This window comes from Mercenaria mercenaria, chromosome 1, assembly GCF_021730395.1.
Source record: "Mercenaria mercenaria strain notata chromosome 1, MADL_Memer_1, whole genome shotgun sequence".
In the NCBI taxonomy this organism is placed as follows: Eukaryota; Metazoa; Mollusca; class Bivalvia; order Venerida; family Veneridae; genus Mercenaria; species Mercenaria mercenaria.
Window position 1 is genome coordinate 19,653,258 of NC_069361.1, and position 22,245 is coordinate 19,675,502.

The 22,245-nt window shown below is 35.5% G+C and overlaps 2 protein-coding genes across 3 annotated transcripts; both read right to left on the minus strand.

The window, feature by feature from the left end:
* Positions 1 to 1,220: 1,220 nt before the first annotated feature.
* On the minus strand, positions 1,221 to 7,614 carry LOC123545754 (solute carrier family 46 member 3-like). The gene is made up of 5 exons (XM_045332062.2): positions 7,446 to 7,614; positions 5,760 to 7,070; positions 4,721 to 4,804; positions 2,891 to 3,047; positions 1,221 to 1,938 (listed from the first exon to the last, which is right to left on the minus strand). Exons 2-5 carry the CDS (start codon positions 7,045 to 7,047, stop codon positions 1,884 to 1,886), a joined length of 1,584 nt encoding a protein of 527 aa, XP_045187997.2. The 5' UTR covers positions 7,048 to 7,070; positions 7,446 to 7,614; the 3' UTR covers positions 1,221 to 1,883.
* Positions 7,615 to 11,695: 4,081 nt separating this feature from the next.
* Positions 11,696 to 17,940, minus strand: LOC123544639 (solute carrier family 46 member 3-like). 2 transcript variants are annotated; one of them, XM_045330711.2, is made up of 5 exons: positions 17,806 to 17,940; positions 15,812 to 17,151; positions 15,424 to 15,507; positions 14,778 to 14,934; positions 11,696 to 12,240 (listed from the first exon to the last, which is right to left on the minus strand). In XM_045330711.2, the coding sequence occupies exons 2-5, from the start codon at positions 17,127 to 17,129 to the stop codon at positions 12,183 to 12,185; spliced, it is 1,617 nt and encodes a 538-aa protein (XP_045186646.2). In that variant the 5' UTR covers positions 17,130 to 17,151; positions 17,806 to 17,940; the 3' UTR covers positions 11,696 to 12,182. The 2 variants fall into 2 exon arrangements, with proteins under 2 accessions (XP_045186646.2, XP_045186641.2); XM_045330706.2 differs by lacking the exon at positions 17,806 to 17,940 and adding an exon at positions 17,657 to 17,795.
* Between the last annotated feature and the right edge of the window lie 4,305 nt (positions 17,941 to 22,245).

Below are 22,245 nucleotides of genomic sequence, written 5' to 3' on the forward strand. Positions count from 1 at the left end.
CTAAAGCAGAAACTATAAACACATGGCACATTTACATTTGGGGCCAGTCCAGGTGCGGGCACGTCTATTACATTCTTTGTAATTATCAAAATGCATTAAATACAAAAACTTTATGAGCATAGGATCATTGATGTTAACTAATATTCTACAGCATACAACATATAAGCATACCTACCTACATAAAGATCTACCTAAAAACAAGGTAACAATGGCTGTCGTTTGAACCAGATAAGGCATATACAAAGATGACAATTATATTTACATTCAAATTCAAACGTCATACGGTTAAAAAAAAATATTCATTAAATATGTCGTTTCATCCTTTATCGACCACTCGAATTAAATTCCCCTTGCGGACAGAGCAAGACCTGACCCCATGGTTGTACGCGTATTCTTTCATTTGGTAAAAAGAAAATTATACAGAGGGAGAAAATTCACTATTATTCTTAGAGGTACAAACATACAAATCGTTTTCATTACGAGATCTGTTTGCTGCTTAAGTATTAGCTTAAAGCAATTGCTTCTCACCCAGTTATGACCTGGACTATGGACTCTTTTTCTTAAGATTTAATATCTAAACAGGACTTCTTACACGTAAAATCAAAATAAGGTAATAAAATCATCTTGAAATTAGCTTGTCTCTTTTATCATAGGCAAAGCACGAGGGCCTAGACTTTTTATTGTACCAAAGGTAAGACTATCATACCAGTTTACAAATATAAGAAGTTCATTAAAATCTACATTGCAGAAGAAAATGTCTTGTATGCAAAAAAGTCATCAAAATTATAATTTTCCTACAGACATCCATTATGAAAATGTGATTGCGGATATATACATATTTTTTAAAACAGCATAGCAAAGAAATAAATACCCCACCCTATCAATGCTAATAAATGCTATCAATAAATGCTAAATAACAGTAAAATGCTGCCAGCAATTTAACTTTCACTTAACGGAGATACAGGTAAAGTAGAATTCGAGTTGAACATAAAAGTTTTCATGTTTTCATGTTTATTTCAAATATCCATTATGAAAATGTGATTGCGGATATACACATATTTTTTAAAACAGCATAGCAAAGAAATAAATACCCCACCCTATCAATGCTAATAAATGCTATCAATAAATGCTAAATAACAGTAAAATGCTGCCAGCAATTTAACTTTCACTTAACGGAGATACAGGTAAAGTAGAATTCGAGTTGAACATAAAAGTTTTCATGTTTTCATGTTTATTTCAAATATTCTCAATTTGCATATTTATACAAATACATGAGACAGTAAACTTACAAATAAAATATAAGACAATACCTCACAATTGTGCATTTAAGATATACTGATGAAAAACGTTTTAAACGAATATTATTATTGTTTACATTTTCATCAAGTTGACTTTCAGTAAAACATAAAACATCAATGTCACTCGTTTGCTTTCCATGTAAGTAAATTCATGCCGAAATCTCTGTACCGACTATAAATCGATAGACAGGATCAGTTAGACTCGCTACATGGGCCTGGATTACACTTGAATGTAATAATAAGAAAATAACAGAAAATGTTGTTAGATTTAAAGTTATTTCACAAAAGTGTAATAAAAAGCAAGGGACTGCATATTGAAAGTATTTTATTAAAACAGTCAATGTTTTGCCCCTTTAAATGCGAAACCATGACAATAGGAAGTATACATGTACCTATATATTGTAATGGACAAGAATAAAAAACATTTTGTTTTTAAGAAAGATCCCATGACTGCCCTCCAGAAAGAAAAAGAAAGTTAAGTGTTGTCAGACTGGATTCCTGAATCATTATATTCACAGTCATTTATTTAACACACGCATTTGTGGGGTAGGAAATATGATTCAAAAGTGTAGCCACTATATCGGTTCACTGGATTTCAAGAAAAAGTGGGTTTGCTCGCCGTGATCCAACTCTGTATATCCTGCAAATACGAAAGTAGCAGGTGACATATTAAATCAAATTAGTATCATGTAAAAACTATGGAATCCTGTTAGCGACATCGCGACAATGTCATTTGAGAATGCTGTTTGTCATATCGCATTGTTACGCGTCGTATCACATTGTCGTGTGTCGTATCGCGATGTCGCACGTCGTGCTATTGGCGCAAAAGCGACACGCGACAATGCGACACGACATCGCGACAATGTTGTTTGAGAATGTCATGTGTCGTATCGCATTGTCGCGCGTCGTATGCATTGTCGCGTGTCACGCATTGCTAAAATGCAGGACATGACGCACGACAATGCGATACGACACCGCGACAATGCGATTCGATGCGCGACAATGCGATACGACGGATGACAATGCGACGCGACATCACGACATATCGTGCCAAAATTGCCAACTCGACGCACGACATTGCGAAGCGACATTGCGACATTCTGACGAATATCATACCGCATTGTCGCGCGTCGTATCGCATTGTCGTGTGTCGTATCGCATTGTCGCGCATCGTATCGCATTGTCACGATGTCGTATCGCCATGTCGTGCGTCGCCTTTGAGGGGCATGGCACTAACAGGATTCCGTAAAAAACCTTGTACCCAGCTTTTCCGGGTACAATTATTTACTTTATTTAGACCATAACGATACAAGACCTGCACAGTATAATTGTTTAGAGTACTGGCAGAAACAGAAAAAAATCAAAGTAATACTACACAGTTATTGCACAAAACTGTCTCAAAAACAACAAATTAATCAGTACGTGTACACAGGTGGAAACCGTAGAAAGCAACTGCAGATCAATGAAAGTAATGAAAGTAAGGTTTAATCGTGTCCTGCAACGAAAGTTCAAAGTGAACTATTAAACACTGACAGTAATCGCAAAGATTTATTGTATCTACGTAAAGCATTTTTTGAATAAAACATACTAACCCCATTAACATAAATCCAACCAAGCAGCACCCTGCGAAGACGAAGAACACAAATCCCTTATAGAAACCAACTGTATGAGAGTAAATTTCGTTTGCCGCCACAGAACCACCAAGGTTTATTGCAGTTTCTACAGCAGCTATAGCAGCAAATACAGCCCCTGCAAAATGTTGAAATATTTCGAGTCAACACCCGTGGGCGAAACAGTAGTGTTCTTAAATGATTTTATGGTGATTGGTGCTTCTCAAGCTCATCTGAGCAGAAATAGCTTAGAGTGAGCTATTGTGATACTCCTGTATCCGTCGCCCGTCGTCGTGCGTCCAAGTCGTATGTCGCTTAACACGGTAGAGGTCAGTGTTTGTTACGTAAAGGCAGAATGTATCCCTCAGTAAAATCTCGAAGAGAATGAAACAGGGTCATCTCGGGTAAAAACCTAGGTTACCATGTCAGATTATAGAAGAAAAAAAACATTCTAACTTTAGAGGCCACACTTTTTTATCTTTATGAAACTGACCGTTCTAAACATGATAATCATAAAATTGTCAAAATGTTTGTCCCTGTAGAATGAAGGTCGAGCTTAAAACTGGGTTACCTGAGGTTTTAAACTTGGTCAGTACGTCAAATGATAGAAAAACTTTGTTAACACTCTAAATGCCATATTTTCTATTTGATCAACATAAAACTTTGTCTAAATGTTTGTCTTCAACTCAAAACTGGGTTATCTTATGTCTTGAACTAGGTCACAATGTCAAATAATAGAAAAAACTTTGTTAACATTCTAAAGGCCACATTTTCTGTATGACCATCATAAGTTTTAGTCGGCATGTTTGTGTCTATGAAACCTAGGTCAAGTTAAAACTGGGTTACTTTAGATGAAAAAACTAGGTCATTAGGTTAAATCAATGTTCAGGTTAAAACAATTCAACGTTGTAATATATTGCAAAGTTATCATTTTAAATACCTTAATCCTTTCTCTGTTATTTTATGAAAGCGATAAACATACATGTATTATTTTTGCCATTTTGCCCTGGCTTGTTTGCGCATTTGAAGAATGCCAACACGCCAGAACGACAAACTAGCGTACCGATACGCCAACAGCCGTAATTGTTGTATTGGCGCGCTAGTTTGTCGGTGTCTTGGCGTGTTGACGCGTTTAAAGGGCACACCAGATCGACAGACAAATACCTCACACTTGTCATGTTGCGCCCTTCAAATGGATCAACACGCCAAAGCGACAAATTATGAGAAATACGACTTTTGTATTAAAGGTCCAATACTAAGGAAAGTGAACATTTTAATTTCTTTTAAAAAGCACAGAAACTATTTCATTTTATTGGAAAATGAAAGTTGGTATGTAGAAATTCGAAATAAATCGCAGTATATGTACAATTATTTTTCTATGAAGTATGAAGAAAGTTAAAAAGACCTGGGGGGTCATTCTGTCGATTCATTGAAATTTCAACATAATACACATACATTTCTTTGAGTTCCAAAGACCTTCTGTAAATTTTGACCTGCCAATCTTCATTATTTAGTGTCTTGCAGAAGTCTATGCACTGGCTATGAAAAAAATTGCCAACTCACTTTCCCTTAGTAATGGACCTTTAATGCCCTAGTTTGTCGTTTTGACGTGTTAGCGCCACCATAGATTTTACTAAAAGCATACAGGATTTTTATAGCAGATTTTAGTAAACAGTTTAGTCTATATGCTATAAATTTTAGTTTTACAGAACTTCATAACATAATGCATAAAATCGTACAATATAATAAAACTTTACCACATATTGTCATATAGGCAACGAAAAGGCTAAGCCCGCAGCTTCAATTCATTACCTTGTTGATCAGATCTGGTCAGTTTCGACATAAGTGATCTACACATCGGAACTGTTAACAATCCGACCGATCCAACAACTGGAACTGAAATACAAAAGTGTTGGAATTAAATAAATATAAGTCAGGAAGTTTCGTGAGAATCCTTGACGGTAAAATAACGTTACATCTATTCTAGCATAAAACTGCTGTTTGATAGTTCAAAAGGAAATGACGTCAACGTGAAAAAACAATGCAGACATTCCCGAGCATTTCATGGAAATTTAATGACATTGCGGGATAAAATAGTTGTTTATTTAAGATATAGAAAAACCATGTTTTAACATTACTTATACAAGAAAGAGGTTATAAGTCCGCGGAATAATTTCAAGAGGGCGTAGACCGAGTGATTTATTCTGGCGACGTATAACCGATTTTGAGTTTGTCGATTTAAGTAAAACACGATTATTTCGATTCTAATTAATCTAAAACAGAAGAGAAAGTATAGAAGCGCTCTTTCTTGGTCGCAACAAAACATTGACGTCATCGCCCGTTAACGTGACGTCATTTTAGCGTAAGCGTGTTTTAGCAGAAATAAGCATAATGAGAATAGTTTTGCGCGTTTTATGCTAGAATAGCGTTAGCGCATGTTCATTTCGTGTTATAACATCTTCAGAATCCCTCGGGAATCGTTGGTACCCTCGCCCTACCGGGCTCGAGCATCGGGATTCTGCAGATGTTTTAACACGAAAAAACATGCGTTATCCCTACATAATTATCTCATCTGGGCCCCGCTTTCATATTTATAATGGACTTAGTTTATACTGATTTGTATTAGCTCGATTATGATAAAAGCTTCAAGCTTATTGGAACCACTCTCGAGTCCGCTTCCTGGAAAAACCAGTAGTGGTATCATATGAGAAGTGATGGACATGACCCCAGTGGGGCTCGAACCCACGATCCCTGGATTGAGCGGCCGACACCTTATCCGCTAGATCACCTCTCCCCTCTAATGGACTTATAACATATATTTTAAGACGTTCAAGTAAAACCATGTCCTTACCTAAATACATGAGTATGTCATTCTTTGCAAAGCCTTCCAGTATGTATGCGGCAGAAAAGGACAAACACCCAATCATCGCTATTGCTTCATCAGACATAACCATCTGCATGGCTTTCACCATTCCCATCCCAACAATCGATTGCATGAAATTTCGCAGTGCACCGAAGAAGCCAAGCTTTACTGAAGTCCAACAAAATGGGGCATCTAGCTGATACAGGGGTTCTACACTACCCCGACCAAAAACAGTAAACAGTGCAAGTGCAAAGGTTAATATTAGTGTGTTATACATCCATCTCCGCCCTTTGTTAAACGACCCGAAAAATAAATCATACGCTGTTTTCAGTTTAAGAAAAATTGACTCATTTGAATTCCTCTTTTCTTTAGGAAAACTTTCTGGAATAACTAACACTATGATAACACTTGCTGCGGCCATGACACCAGCGGACATCATTGGATAAAAGAAACCATACGCTTGTATGAAATATCCAGTAGTAAAACTGAATATTGCCATAGCCATGCCGATAGACAGTTCTATCAAAGTTATTCCAAGTGACCTATTTTTCCCACTTGCTGAAGTTATATCAGCCACATACGTAAAACTTACAAGTAACATTGTAAACATCTGTCCCGTCAGTCCCTCTATAAAATAACCAATCAGGTGGAGTTTTAAATCCATGTCAAGATAAATCCCCAGAACAGATATTGACATCCGAATGAACGTTCCTATGCAGGGTAAGAAGAATAAAAACTTCCTCCCGTACTTGTCCGTAGATGATCCAAATACTATGTTAGATAAAATGGCGGGAATTCCAGCAGCTAAACTATAATACATACTCCACGTGGCAGCTCTCTGTTGTACAACAGTCTGTTTTTTATAATCTGCTGAGCTTGAATTGGCATAACACACTCCTGACATATTGAAAGAGGTTATATCTGGAAATAAATCCTTTTGAATTTTTGCGTACACATACTGTATAAATGTGAAATACGATGTAATATATGCTGCCATATACAAGAAGCAGTAGGGACCAACAAACCATTTCCTGGAAGACAGAGATGGCTCGTACTTTATCAGATACACGGTGTCAGAGTTAGTAGACCCTACAATATTTGGCAGGGAAGACTCGAAATAAGAACCACCAACAGGAGTGTCGGTGGGCCTACGATTCTGCCGGATTGTTGTCTTTTGTTCCAGTAACGAGCCGGATATACTGACCGTGTCGTAGTCGCACTCGACAGTTTTTGGTGAATTCGAGGGAAAATTCTCATGGTAGTCTGAAACTGACATGCCTGCAGTTGAATTAAATATATCTGAAACAAAAAGGAGACAACTAATGCTTAATTGCTTCCGGCGAACGAACTTTCATTTATGGACTGCTAACACCGGAAATATCCGAATCAGTTTCGTCTATTTTGTAGGGACCTTACAAAACTGTAATTATTTTTAATCGTCATTACTGATGGGAATACGGTAGGATATTAGAAAGATCCTTAGTTAATGTTACAAAAAGTTATAACTGGATCATCAAATCACGAAGCCATATAACTCAAAACAATATATTGAAACAAATTGCAACTTTTAAATAATTTATTATTCATTGTAAACTTGTTACCGATATGCTGTATATCTTTCCTATGCAATTTTAAATCTTACAAACGGGAAAACTTTAACACTAGTTAACATACCTTCAGCATATATTTTATTTCAATTTCACACGTCTTATTTCTCCTTTAGAAAACCACGACTCCCATGGCAAGCTAAAGAATTTCTACAAGTAAAGCTGTTTGATATTATCCATCTTATTAATTACATGTATAATAGATTTACAATGTATCGCTTATATAGTTACATACCATTATCTTTGTTTATCGTAATGACAGAGATTAGTTTTTGTGAAAATAATGCGGACAATCATATGACCTGACCATCAGCCTACTTTAAATTTATATGCACATATGCGTGTGGAGGTTTAGAGACATTTAGGGAGCTCATATTAACAAGAACAAAATGCCTCCAATTTCACACGATTGAGCTTTATTGGTCAGCAAATGGTCTACAATTCACTGCAACCAGAAAAATTCGTGCTCCTCGTGAGTTATGTGGTTTGTGCGATCTCCTGGATCCCAGCTTCTGAGCAAGATTCCAGTTTCTGAGCAAGGTTGTGGTGTACGGACGGTATTACGGTATCTTATTTTAGTTCGCGTACAATGTAGCAGCGAAGGATACTGCCATAACCTTTATGTGCGAATGTCGTCATATCTAAAACCATATCTCATCTGTGTGTGTATATTGCAAGATATAGAAGACGCCCCTATTCCAGAAGCTTCCCTGATTCTTTAGCGTTTCAGTAGCCTGGGAATCCAGTCTGACAATTTCTAACTTTTTTAATACCTGCAAATTGACGTTGATAATATCAGAAACGATGAATGCCAATTAACACTAATTAGCGCAAATTAAGTGATCTTTAATGCATTGGTATTAGGTATTATTTCTTCTGACAAAGCACAAATATTATCAACGGCTTCCCAGGCTAGCGTTTCAGATGTGAATCACCTATACACAGGACGACTCTTATCGGGTCAGGAGGCGTGACTATACCTTACAATCCCTTGTTTAATAGTCTGGCGTCTTGCAACCACTCATGTTTCGTCGTTTTCAACATAACAGCGCACCTTGTGAAAATTAACACCTAGGTGTTGGACTATAACGCATGTGATAACGCATGTGATAAATATCATACTCAGCAGAGATGGCGACATATATGAAACATGATAGCATAGATAAAAATGATACTTAACAAGAAAAATACTATTCAATAATGTAGACTACACTTTTGATAAAAATGTAAGACAACGAAACAAGATAGCCATTATGGCCCTGTGTTGCTTCCCTGGCTCAAATGGCTACATGTTGTTTAGAGGCCAGTCTTTGTTTTTAAAATAGGCTACCTTTTGACTCCTAAAATATTTCAGCGAACAAACTCGGTAAAGTACTGCAGTAATTGTATGCATAAAAACGTTCGAACGGTTTAAACTTTCATGATATTCGCCTTGATTTCTGTCTGTAAATTTATTATGTTAAGCACAAACTTTTCTATACATATGTATTAGAATTAGATAAATCACAGGACTCCGTACATAAACCGACGGCAAGTCATTAGGTAAGTGTACAAATGTCATCAAACATGAAAGTCCTTTCTTCAAATTTATCGTACTATTTCTCAACATTTCTCAACAGGCTATATCATAAACAAACTAACAGACATGACATCGGGTAACGTAACATAAGGACAGCGGCAGCAAAAACCACCAAATGCAACAATCTTCAATATTACTGAGCAAAATATTATCAATGCATGAGGGATATTTCAATGTACACGAGTTCCGATAATCTATAAATAAAAAGAGTATTATAAAATATATAAAAATTATGCATTGTTACGAGGGTCATCCAATAAGTTCTGATAATGGTCTTACAGTGAACAAATTATAATGAATAGTGTCATACCTGTACTATATTCCTTCAAAGTATTGACCCCTGCTTCGGATTACCGCATTCCATCTCTTCGGAAGATCCGTGATTACCGTTGCTAGGCAACCATCCGAGATGCTTCGCAGTTCCTTGGCCACGGCAACTTTCAAGTCTTCTAGATCATCGAAACGAACTCCCCGTAGCGGCATTTTTAAATTGGGGAACAGGTCATAGTCACATGGACTTAAATCTGGAGAATACGGCGGATGCGATAATATTTCCCATTCATATTCCCTAATTAGTGACGTCACCGGGTCTGATTTATGCGGCGTCGCGTTGTCATGAATCAAATGTAACCCCGCATTTAAGAGTGCGGGTCGCTTTTTACGTATAGCTGGCCTCAATTTCTCTTACAAAAAATTTGCATAATACGTTTCGTTAACTGTCTGTCTAAGGAGAACATAGTCTGTGGCCAATACACCACCATTATAATATGTCATAATTGCCAGCTGTTTCAGATTTCCCTGTTTTCGTCGGAATTTTGCAGGCCTTGGTGACCCAGGAGTGTGCCATTCGGAAGATTGCGATTTCAGTTCAGGTTCATAGCTTCGTAACCACGTCTCATCTATTGCAACAATACGATTTAGGAACTTATCACCTTCATCTTCATACCGCTTTAAGTGTTTTTCTGCAATACTACCCTGTTCGTCATTTGGTCCCGATTCAAGTGATAAGGGATCCACCTCGCGGAAACCCGCCGCATTTTCAAATGCCTCGTTAATATCGTATGAACTGATCCATGAGCAATTCCAACACCCTCAGCTAACTCTTCACATGTATAACGTCTATCTTCATCCAAAAGTTTCTTTACTTTTTCAACATGAAACTTGTCTGTAGTGTTTTCCCTCTCAAAAACTCAATTTTTATATACGCACGCTGTTCAGCTTGACTAACCGCGGCATTGACGCTTAAGCGACGTCTAATTGACGTCACAGCGTGATGACGTCATATGACGCACACGCACGTATTCGGCGTCAATTAATAGCGTAATAGTTAATGGCCATGTGTGCCATGTTTTATTACTTTGCGATATAAGATGAAAAAGATATGGGACCATTATCAAAACTTATTGGATGACCCTCATATTATTGCAGTTATATTGAGGTATTCGTGTATTGTGAATACCTTTCGAATTTACAACGTTTGAAGTCTATGGATTCAATATATCATTGCAAAGTATTTTCATATTTTCATGTGTGACATTAATAGGCATGACTGAAATATCAGCGTCCAGTGGTAAAATGCGCAGCAATATTTTAGCGTAGTCATATGGTTTTGCTATGTTTATTTTCTTCTTAACTTGAGTCGTTTCTTTCAAAATACAATAATGTCCACAAAACAATTCTAGCTGTTATTTGCTGTCTTTCTTCTTCCATCTCTACATCTCCGATTATCAGAGACTCTCTCTCTTTCTTTGCCTATCCATGTCTTCGTCTAACTCTATCATTTTTATCCATTCCATTACCAAAACCCCTTCCATCTAACATCTCTCTCGCACCCATTAAATAGCATAACCCAAAAATAAGATCTGTATAGGGATTCCGAAATACACTAATGTCTTTCAACATATTAGGGAAATTGTACCATTATAACCAGAAACACTGCTAACAACTCTCATTCTCAATATACATGTATTTTATAACATTTGAGTGATGTCTACTTAAAACTACAGTCATTTGGGTTTAAAATAAACAACTTTTATTTAGGACAGTCAAACGTGGTCTGACCAGTACGTAAAACATTTAATGATGCAAGAATTCAGAAGCTGTGGCATTGCTGTAAAAACAAAAGTTTTAGCTGGTTTAATCTCGATATATATTTTAGTCAGCATTAATGTTGGTAAGTTGGTAAGGTATAACACACCTGTTGGTAAGTTGGTAAGGTAAAACACACCTATAAATAGTTTGTTTTATGATTAACAGAGCAATAAACGACAAAGTAAATCTAATATACACATGCTACACACGCATTAACCTAGACTAATATATCTTGACGTTCATTATATTCTACGGATATACCACAAAAATTGTCCAGTAAATGTTATATAGATAATAACATAACTAAATCAATTAACGAAAAATACTGTAAACAAAGTTGACGTTATGAAGACATCACAATGGCGTGGGCCACCATATGTACTTAAACAAATGACCAAAGCTTGGTAACAATTTCAGATTTGGTATATTTGTGGCAGAAACATATTTTTTAATGAAAGTGATACAAATATCAGACGTTTTTTCTGACTAATTTCGGGGTTATGTCATTAGTCTTTGTATTTGTGAACGACCATCGTAGTTGTCACGATAATATTTGCTTTCAACCACAATATGTCATGTGAAACTGAACTTTATCAATCTTAAGGTACATAGAGGGTTACTGTAAGACACGAGTACAGATTTAGATGTACCAAGTGCTAAAGGGTTTACTTGAATACGTCTGAAGTTTAACATGAAATAAAACGTGTTCGGTTAAATATTTCAAACTATTCAAGCAGTAATCATTTAGTCATTTTAATGAGTTCTGTGTCAAGTTGTAATTTTCAATTTTGCTGTTTGTGTCATGTGAAACGCAAATATTTGCAAATAGGCATTTCTTCATAATTTTTTGTCAAATTGAAGAAAGTTTTGCATGTAATAAATAAAAATTAAGGCCTAATAGGAGTTATTTAGAAAAATCTAGTATTGCGTTTTAGTGGCATTGTGTTATTATAAATCACTGCAACTTAAACTGTATCGACCAATCTCAGTTATATGCTATCTAATGTCAACCACACCGTTGTCTATCCATCGCGGGTGAATTGTTCTATGTAAGCCGACGAAAGCGTCCACCAACAGTCATTATTACGTTGTATATCAATCGTTTCTTGGTATATATCTGCCGCAAGTCATTTGTTATCGTCGTATGTCCAACGGTGTTGGAAAGGTACGCCTTGAGCCAAACCGATAAATGCTGAAATGACAGAAAATAGAAGCTAGTAAGAAAGCCCCACTGGGGTCACGACCATGACTTCTCATATGACACCAGTACTTTTTTTTTTCTCAGAAAAGCGAACTCGAGAGTGATTACAATTAACTTCGAGCAAAAACAAATTAGTATAAACTAAACTTATATGCAACATATCATATTGAGTGGTCACCTGTATTACTATCCGGCGACTATATTTGATGAAGTGTAGCATTTACCTCAGGATAGAATCATTTCTAAACAAGGTATATATAAACCTTTGCAGACAACATTTTTCATGGTTATATCTCAAGTACAATTCTTTCTAATTCGAGCTAATAATAATAAAATATTTTATGTGGCAATTTTATAAAAGTAAGTCCTTTCCCCCCATTTTTTTCCGTAACAAGTTGTTTCCTTGATTTCTCTTTGAATATCAGACACAGCCATTGATATTACACATCACACTATAGAACTCCAGTATAATTATAGATACATTTTAACTTCAAGAAGTGTCTTCTTTCATCTAGATATACCTTCTGGATGAGTGCAAACTATAGTCGGAACATTCACGAAAAACTCTGTTACGGATTTTTGTGGATGAAACTGTAGTGGTTTCAGAACGAGGCCGGGCGTGATACTAATTAATTTCCTTCCTTATTTCACATATACGATTTTATCCACAGGCACAATTTTCAGTACCTTAGTTTAGTTTATTCTTGATTGTGTTTAGAGGGCCAAGCTTATCTAAACCACTCGCTTTCTAGAAAAACCTGTACTGGTGTCATAAAAGGTGTCGTCGTGATCCCAGTGGGGCTTGAACCCACGATACCCGGGTTGAGCGGCCGACACCTTAATCACTAGACCACCACTGCAGTACTTTAGAGCATATAAGTGATAGAAAAACCTTATACCCAGTTAGTATAACTTTTCTATTTTCTATTTACTATCTTATTATCGTATGTTGAGATATTATGCTTATTTAGCTAACAGTATTTCACGAATGAGAATACGATTGCTGAAACATCTGAAAAGTATTTAGACTAGTTTAATTTCTTATGAATGCAATTTTCCCTTTAATTTCATTGTACAAGAAATTATGTAAAATATTTGTAAGAAGTCTTTGATGTGTCCAGGGGAAAAGCTTAAGTGCGTGTAGTACCTATAATGAAAAAAAAAACTTCTTTGATTCTAAATCAACTTGTTTCCAGCGACTTTGATGCATAGCATCAACATTTTTCTTGTTTAAATTTTAACAAGATAGGATTTTATTTACTGCAGCGAACACCGAATACACCAGAGAAACCCAAAATATTTGAGACAAATTCACACGGTACGATAGACATAATTCGCAAAAACCAACATAGTGTCATTGATTTGTATTTCAGATTAAAGTACAGAATCATTACAAGACCAGGTTTTTGTTACGTTCACATTTAAATGAGTTTGTGATTTTAAAGAAATCATTTGATGTAATGCTTCAAGCGTAAATGAGATACTGTTGACTGTACAGAACTGTAATTTATTTTCCGAAACTTTGAAATTTGATTTCTTTTTCGATAGCGCCACTCTGCCCCGTTTTCTTAAAGAGTCAAAATCAAAACTTTCTTTCGCGAAAAAAGTAAACGAAATCAAGTAACATCATTCTATACTTTCAAATTTTGACTTGCAGATCCAGTTTCCATTCGTTTTTCATCATGCATAGAAGGGGGACAACTCTAGAAAGCAAACTATCACAGACCTACATTACTACCAATATACAGTAGACAGTCTTTTTTTTCAAAGTTAAAGACTAAATCACATCTATAAGAAGATCATATGAGCCGCGCCATGAGAAAACCAACATAGTGGCTTTGCGACCAGCATGGATCCAGACCAGCCTGCGCATCGGCGCAGTCTGGTCAGGCTCCATGCTGTTCGCTAACAGTTTCTCTAATTGCAATAGGCTTTGAAAGCGAACAGCATGGATCCTGACCAGACTGCGCGGATGCGCAGGCTTGTCTGGATCCATGCTGGTCGCAAAGCCACTATGTTGATTTTCTCATGGTACGACTCATATAATTATTATAGGACTTCGTATATAAACCGCCGGCCAATCATTTGTGCTATATATGACCGCCTTATATTTAACACAAATTTACTGGACTAATGTCAAAGCAAAGAAAATATTTCTTGAATTTTATTTATTTAATATCATGCCACGTAGTAAAACATTGACTGGTTTGCTAATGAGGGCAAATTTCTAGATAACAAACATTTGTATAATACTGAGTCACTAAAGAACATTTTATTCTTCAAATACACGTGTACAATATTTGATAAAATTTAAACCATACATTACATGTATATATTAAATAATTTTTCTAAATGCCCTTAATCTAAAACTGCAGATAAATTACTGAAGCGCTCTTTCTTGGTCGCAACAAAACCTTTGACGTCACCGTACGTTAACGTGACGTCATTCTAGCGTAAGAGTGTTTTAACTGAGACAAGCATATTAGAATATATCTTAAGCTAGCATTTCAAAATGCAAATGTACTTACGCCATAGCGATCAAGCAGATGAAATTGCACCCAGTAAATACGAAGAAGACAAACCCTCTGTAAAAGTTAAGGGTATGCGAGTAAATCTCATTGGCTGCCACTGAACCCCCGATGTTGATAGCCGTCTCCATGGTGGCAATTGTAGAAAATATAGCTCCTGGTAAAAAACAACAACATGTAAATAGATTATTTTCTCATATATGAGCCGTGCCATGAGAAAACCAACATAATGGGTTTGCGACCAGCATGGATCCAGACCAGTCTGCGCATCCGCGCAGTCTGGTCAGGATCCATGCTGTTCGCTAACAGTTTCTCCAATTCCAATAGGCTTTAAAAGCGAACAGCATGGATCCTGACCAGACTGCGCGGATGCGCAGGCTGGTCTGGATCCATGCTGGTCGCAAACCCACTATGTTGGTTTTCTCATGGCACGGCTCATATATTGAATTTTAAAACGTTGGTTTCTTTGATCCCAAAGTAGAAATGATTGCTTCAAAAGTTACAGTGCTTGTTAAAGGATTCAGACAGTCAAATTGATGCAGACATTGCACACTTTCAGAAATATAGAACACATTATTGACAATGATTATTGTATCTGTTTTAGAATGCATATTAAACCGTATATAGATACCTTGGCTTGACTTACCTTGGTGTTCAGGATACGTAAGTTTGGAGAGAAGTGATCTTGTTATAGGTATAGTTAGTAGACCACAAACACCTAATGCAGGAACTGAAAATACATGTACTAGATCGTGAAAGACCTTATATACCTAGTAACTAGTGCGCTTAACCAAATGTTTACTACATAAATAGACAGACTGTACACATATTTTGCATCCAAGTGTCTGACTAATTGTTAACATTTTAAATTATTAAGGAAATACTATAGATGAAAAATGATTTGGTATGATTTTTTTACACCAAAGTCGCTCATTAGAAAAAAAAGACAACTACTTTAAAACAGTATATATCAGGTATGGTATCAAAGATAGCACAACTAAATAAGCAATGAATTGAACCCTATAACAACCTACCAATATACATGAGAATATCGGTTTGTGCGAATCCTTCAAGAACAAAACTTGCACCAAACGATACACATCCTAGCATTGCTATGGCCTCGTCAGACATGGCTTGTTGGAAGAGCTTTATAACACCCATTCCAAATATTTGCTGTAGAAGATTTTTCAGCGCGCTGAAATATCCCAGTTTTTCTGGACTCCAGCAGAAAGGTGTATCAAGCTGATACAATGGTTCGACACTTTGACGCCCGAATGAAGTAAACATTGTAAGTAGAAAAACAAACATTAGCGTGTTATACATCCAACGACGACCTCTGTTACTTTCACCCAAAAACAAATTATAAATCGTTTTAATCTTTTCAAAGGTAGATTCTCTTAAATTTCTTTTGTCTTTTGGAAATGATTCCGGAATAAAAATAGTTATAAATAAACAAAGAAATACCAAAGCTCCGGAGGTAAGCATAGGATAGAAATAACCCATATCTTGAATAAAGTACCCTGTTGCAAAACTAAACACTGTCATAGCGATTCCGTTTATGAGTTCGATCATTGTTATTCCAAAAGATCTTTGTTTCCCTTTCGGCGGAGTAATATCTGCGACGTAAGTGAATGTCACAAGAAGCATTGTGGCCATGTAACCTGTAAGTCCTTCCACAAAAAATCCAATTAAAAAGTATAAACGATTAAAGTTAAAATGAATGCCAGCTGTGCAGACAGACAGCCGAACCAGTGCGCCAAGACACGGTAAATAGAAGAGAAACTTGCGCCCAAACCTGTCTGTTGAGGCGCCCATTATAATACTAGCAAACATGGCGGGAATTCCTGCCGCCAAGCTGTAATACATGTTCCAATTAGATGCTTTCTCTTGGACAGAAATCTGCTTTTTATAATGTGGGTCGCTGGTGTTTGAATAGCAGTTCACAGATATATTATACTTGTCTTTGTCAGGAAACATTTCTGTTTGTATTCGTTTGTAGATGTATTGTACAAATGTAGCAGACGACATCACATATGCCGCCATATACAGGAAGCAGTATAAAACTACCAGCCATTTCAAAGGGGAAACTTTAGTATTTGGACGAATTAGGTATACTGAATCAGACGGTGAAGTCCCAACGAGTTGTGGCACTGGCGAGTCAGCGTGGCTAATGGTTGGTAAACCAGCCGACATTCTTCTGTCTAGAATGGATTTAGGCACGTGCATTGTACTGTAGTCGTCAGAGTCGTAGTCGTCGTAGGTAATTATAGATCCATGTCTGGAGCCGTATGTGTTTATTGAGTTACTCCGTGAAGGAATATTAAACGAACTTTTCCTGTCGATATAAGACATTCTTTCCAGTTAAAGATGATTACTGAAAGGGGAAAAACAATATCGAATGCATGATATTCGAATATACATTAATATATATTTCCAGTATAATTATACAGTTTGTATGTGTACGGTTGCAATGCTTACGTGTAATGATTAGCATATTTAGAGTGATAAGTCCACGTGACTTTTTGTATCGTACACACGTGGAAAATCGTTCGATTCTGGTTACATTTTTGCTCATAATTTCCCTATTACATGGCTGTTTTACGTATAAAAAAGCGTCGAAGACAGAAAAAACGTGTGCTTGTCGCAACACAAAAGGTCTGCCACACATTCTCAATACTTTCTCAATACTTTCCTCAAATACTTCGCCCAAATGTTTTTTACGTACCAAATGTGTAGGAAACGTGCACGCTGGGATTTGGACGAAGGGTTCGAAGAAAGTTTAGCAGGCGTGTTGTGCCGAGGAAAGCACTTGCTTCACTGTTTTTGATGCTTTTTATCTTTAAGTTTCTAAAATCCTTCAAGTAATACAAAAATTATACCTGAATCATGCAACTGTTCCCTTGTGTACGCTACCGAAAAGTCATGTGAGTTTGCCATCCCGATAATCCTGTACTCGAATATCAATAAAATGTCATTTGGTCTAAGCCTCTCTGGCAGACTCTCATTTTAAACATAAGTAGCTACTTACCGGGTCATTAAAATCCCGAACATTTACATACATCTGTTTTAAAGAAGACCTCATGATAAAAATATGAAATCATCTACATAAATGAGTACATGTGTATTTAGGCACACAGGCATACGAACAAACAAGGAAATCACATGATAACAATATAGCTATATTCAGTGTATTGGGTGCAGTGTAGATAGGTACACAATTCAGTACATGATAAATACCAATTGCTGATAAAGAACTGATTTTGTTCTCCATTTATTACACAATTGATTTCAGTTAACATGGTTATTACAACCATAGATAATTAAATATTCATATGGGAAAATTTAAATCCATCGTGTTGTCATTTGTATCTCGCGCAAAGGAGTCCTTTACTTTATCTGAATTTATGAAAAGGCTTTTTATGGATATTAATTTTTTTCAAAAGACATGATAATATTCAATGTATTGTCTTTTTTATGAATACTGATTTTTTAGAAGGAATGGAAAAGAAAAATGGTATCAATTTTTACAGCCTTCAGTATCCAGGCTTTTGTATCGTGTTCACAACTGAATCATTATTTTGCACATATTTATTTGTTGGCCCTGCATTCGTAATCCTTTGAAATGTACAATTTTTAAACGTCGCACTTGATTACAAATGTAACACTTCAATCCAACCCCTAATGTTTTCCCTAAAACCATTTTTTTCTAAACATAATTCGACCGAGAAAACAATGATACATTCTTGACATTCTTTATCCGTATAATCAAATAGATCTTGAATGAATCTATTTGCTTCGTTAATGTTTCTCCGATTTTGGTATATATAAATTATTCCCGGCAATAGTGGTTTCAGCCTGTCTGCGTGCATTACTCGTGACACAGTTTTGCGATCAGTCGAGATTTGTAGTCGCAGGCGATAATCAGCGGTTTATCAAGTTTTGAAAGATGTGTATTGAGACATCTAAACATGTTTTTCGTTCACTGTAGATGAAGACTTTCTGATATTTGAAAAGCTACTTATAGAAAGTGATCATCATTATTTAATCGATTAACATTTTTTGCTGTGATAAGCAAATCATTTCTAACTTAAATGGTGACACCCTAAAAGCTTTATTGCCGTGACTAAAAGAACAGGATCCTCCTCTTTTTTTTTTCAAAATCGTTTACACAGTGGATTTCTTGAATCAGTGTGATATCGATCTTTCTTTTTTTTGTTACTTTGTAGCCCATTCAAACTAATCGAGTGTTCCTTACCGTGGTCGTTTAAACATAGGCATCAGGGGCAAACTAAATATACTAGAATTTCAAAAAATACATGTTCATACTTGTAACCTAATATCAATTGGATTTATCTGATCCATAATCCAAAAAAAACACTAACGGCAGTTTAAAATGATACATACGTTACTGACGCCATGTGCAAGATTTACTTAAAAATTAACAACGCTCGATCTCTTTTAGAGCTAATGACGGATTTTTTAGTAAATGCAAAAAATACATATTCCCTTATTACTAATAACTGCTTCATAATGTGTATGTTGGTGATATAACTATTCCTAAACAATAAAACAGATATGACGCCGATGATGGGATACTTACGTTATGCATCTATTCTACTATGAATATATAAGCTTGACGTATGAAAAATAGCGTTTTATGTGCTTTTTAAGGTTATTTCTAGTCTCATTACAACTACAGGCTATAATATTTGACACAAGATATACTTAATAGTGATATATTTTTCACTTAAATTTTCCTTATGTAAAGATTCCACTTTCCATGATACAAACGTTACCTTTATTCTAAGACATTAAAATCACAGCAATTCATGTTGAACTAAGTGTAGTTTTTTCATGCCAAAACAGTGCATGCATTTTCAATAAATCTATTATAAAGCAGAGGTCCTTCTTATTCAAGTGGCTTTAGAAATGGCAAAATGATACAAGCGTGATCGATACAAACGTGACCAGCCTAATTTAAAATAACATAAGCAGGAAAGTGTCACTCAGTTTTAATTGATAATGTCATCACTTTGTATCGTCTACGTCATAAGATGCAGATTTCACACATGTTAAGTCGCACATTTGTCCTTGAAGACGTGTTGTCTTTTTCTGAAAATGTCCAACGGGCTCCCCTGATAACGCACGGTATAAATAGTAAGTAAATTTGATATATCTTAAAGTAAAACCAGTTTGTGATTACATGACAATCATATTGTTTGTTTGAATTTAATTTGTGTTGTTATACATACTGAGTACGCCATAAACACTGTACAAACTATGGATACATACGTTACGTATGGTAACGTAAGTATCTTAGATACTTGATATTTTATTGACTCTCCATTTTATACAACATAAGGCTTCTTTTATTTTTTCTTTAAGTGAAGGTTCCAAGATAAAACACTCGGGTGTTTAAATTTGCTGAAATGTTTTGTTTTTAACACTATTTTTGTTCAATACATGTCATGCAAATTCTATTTTTAAAATATGATAAAACATGCGTTGATATTTATTTCTTATTATAAGGTTTCGTTTACAAAATTGGTCGTATGTCATTGAATCTTTATTATAAAGAAACATATTCGACATTTTATTAAAAACAAAATGAATGGAAACAGTATACCCGTGGCACAATATAGGACAGTGATCGGTAACGTATGTATCAATACATTCGTTATTGGTGTATGTGTGCGTATATCAGTAATAATTACTCGTATATCAGTAATAATTACTCATTGTTGACTTGTGGTGGGTTGCACATCAGGTAAATATGGGCTGAAGTTCAAAAGAAGTATCGTAAACGTGAGAAAGCTAAAGGCAGTGCGCTCCTTGAAAAGGAGAGTATCAGACAGTGAAAATATTACCTCCCTGCTAAATCCTTGGACAAATAATGAAGGGAGGAGAGAAATTAAGAAAAAAAAAAAAACAAACAAATAAACAGACTGTCCAGATTCCGAAAGAAACCCATTCCTTTTTACAAGGAATGTATAATGTCATAATATGACATTAAACATTCCTTGTGAAAATGTACCAGGTTTCTTTCGTAGTCTGGACATTTTGTCTGTTTATTTGTTTGATGAATAGGCTTTGGTTGTTCCAGCACGGGCCTTTAACCGAAATGATAATGTCTGTAGTGCTGACTTAGAATGTACGCCGCTCTTAATTATTAACTTACTTCTGATTAGTTTTGGTTTTTTCATTTTCTGTAAAAATTGATACCTCAAAACGAATCTCTGCCGTAAAAATAAAACAGCTACCTTTAATTACTGTTAAGGTAAAAATCTTCCAGTAAAAGGGCATTAACTTTTGTCCCAAGCACGATACACCTTTAAATCATTTTTCAAGAATGTAAATAGATTTTGAAAAAGTCTTTACAGTAAATACAGACTTAATAAAACTGTTCATTATGAAAGAAATTTTATATGTAGAACTTTCGGATTGTGGTGATGCTTGGTGCATGAATGCAGTGGTGCTCAACTTATATAAAATCATCTGTTCTTTATTTTTGGGAAATATTTCGGACACGGTGACTTGTGGTTGCATTTATTTTTTGAATATTTGAATAAGCATTGTTTGGCGTGCATATCATTATATACAGCTTGGTTGTGTGACTCATGGATACAGCGACAAAAGCACTTGCTATAAGGACTGCCACCTTACAAATATACAAGAGGACGAGATAATCAAAGCCGGCTTTGAAAATACGAATCATTAATTTGACAGTCGTAAGAAATAATTAATAAATATTTGTTCTTTTGATTTACAATGAACGGCCTTAATTTGATGGCAATATTGAACACGATATTTGGTGCCCGCAAATGAATTGATTCGTTATACTTAAGTTGGGATACATACGTTACCATCAGCATATTTCTAATCAGATGGTAAACCAAGACTTTATTGTCATATTGTGCATAATATTATGCTGATTATATGTCAACGGTTTCATTACAAAAGTATAACCACAACAGAAACATTTGTTGTCAAGAAGTATTCTGGTAAAGTTGTATGTTTTATGATTTGACAAGTTTAATACGCGTTATGGTAGATTTTCATAAATGTTTCCAAGAAAAGCTTTATTAAATTAACTTAAATTCGTGTTATCAGACACATAATGTTGGTAAATAACAATCATATTTGTCACATAATACATCTAACTTGAATGTATTTTTCTCTCATACCCATGTCATTCAATCTAATGATACTTACGTTACTTTTAGTGTATCTTAACTTACAAGCAGGACGCATAAAATATTCAAATTGCTCTAACAAATGTATATGCTTATGGTATCGTAAGAGTGTATCTATGATTTTATAAGCCAATTATGTTTGCAATTTACCTTTTGTTAATGTATTTAGATATGTTTTGTAACAGTTAAATGTTCGTTCAATAAAATTTACTAGCGAACTTGCGAGGTTATCTTCTTTTATAACTCGAAGCCAACGTTAACTTATAATGTAAGAG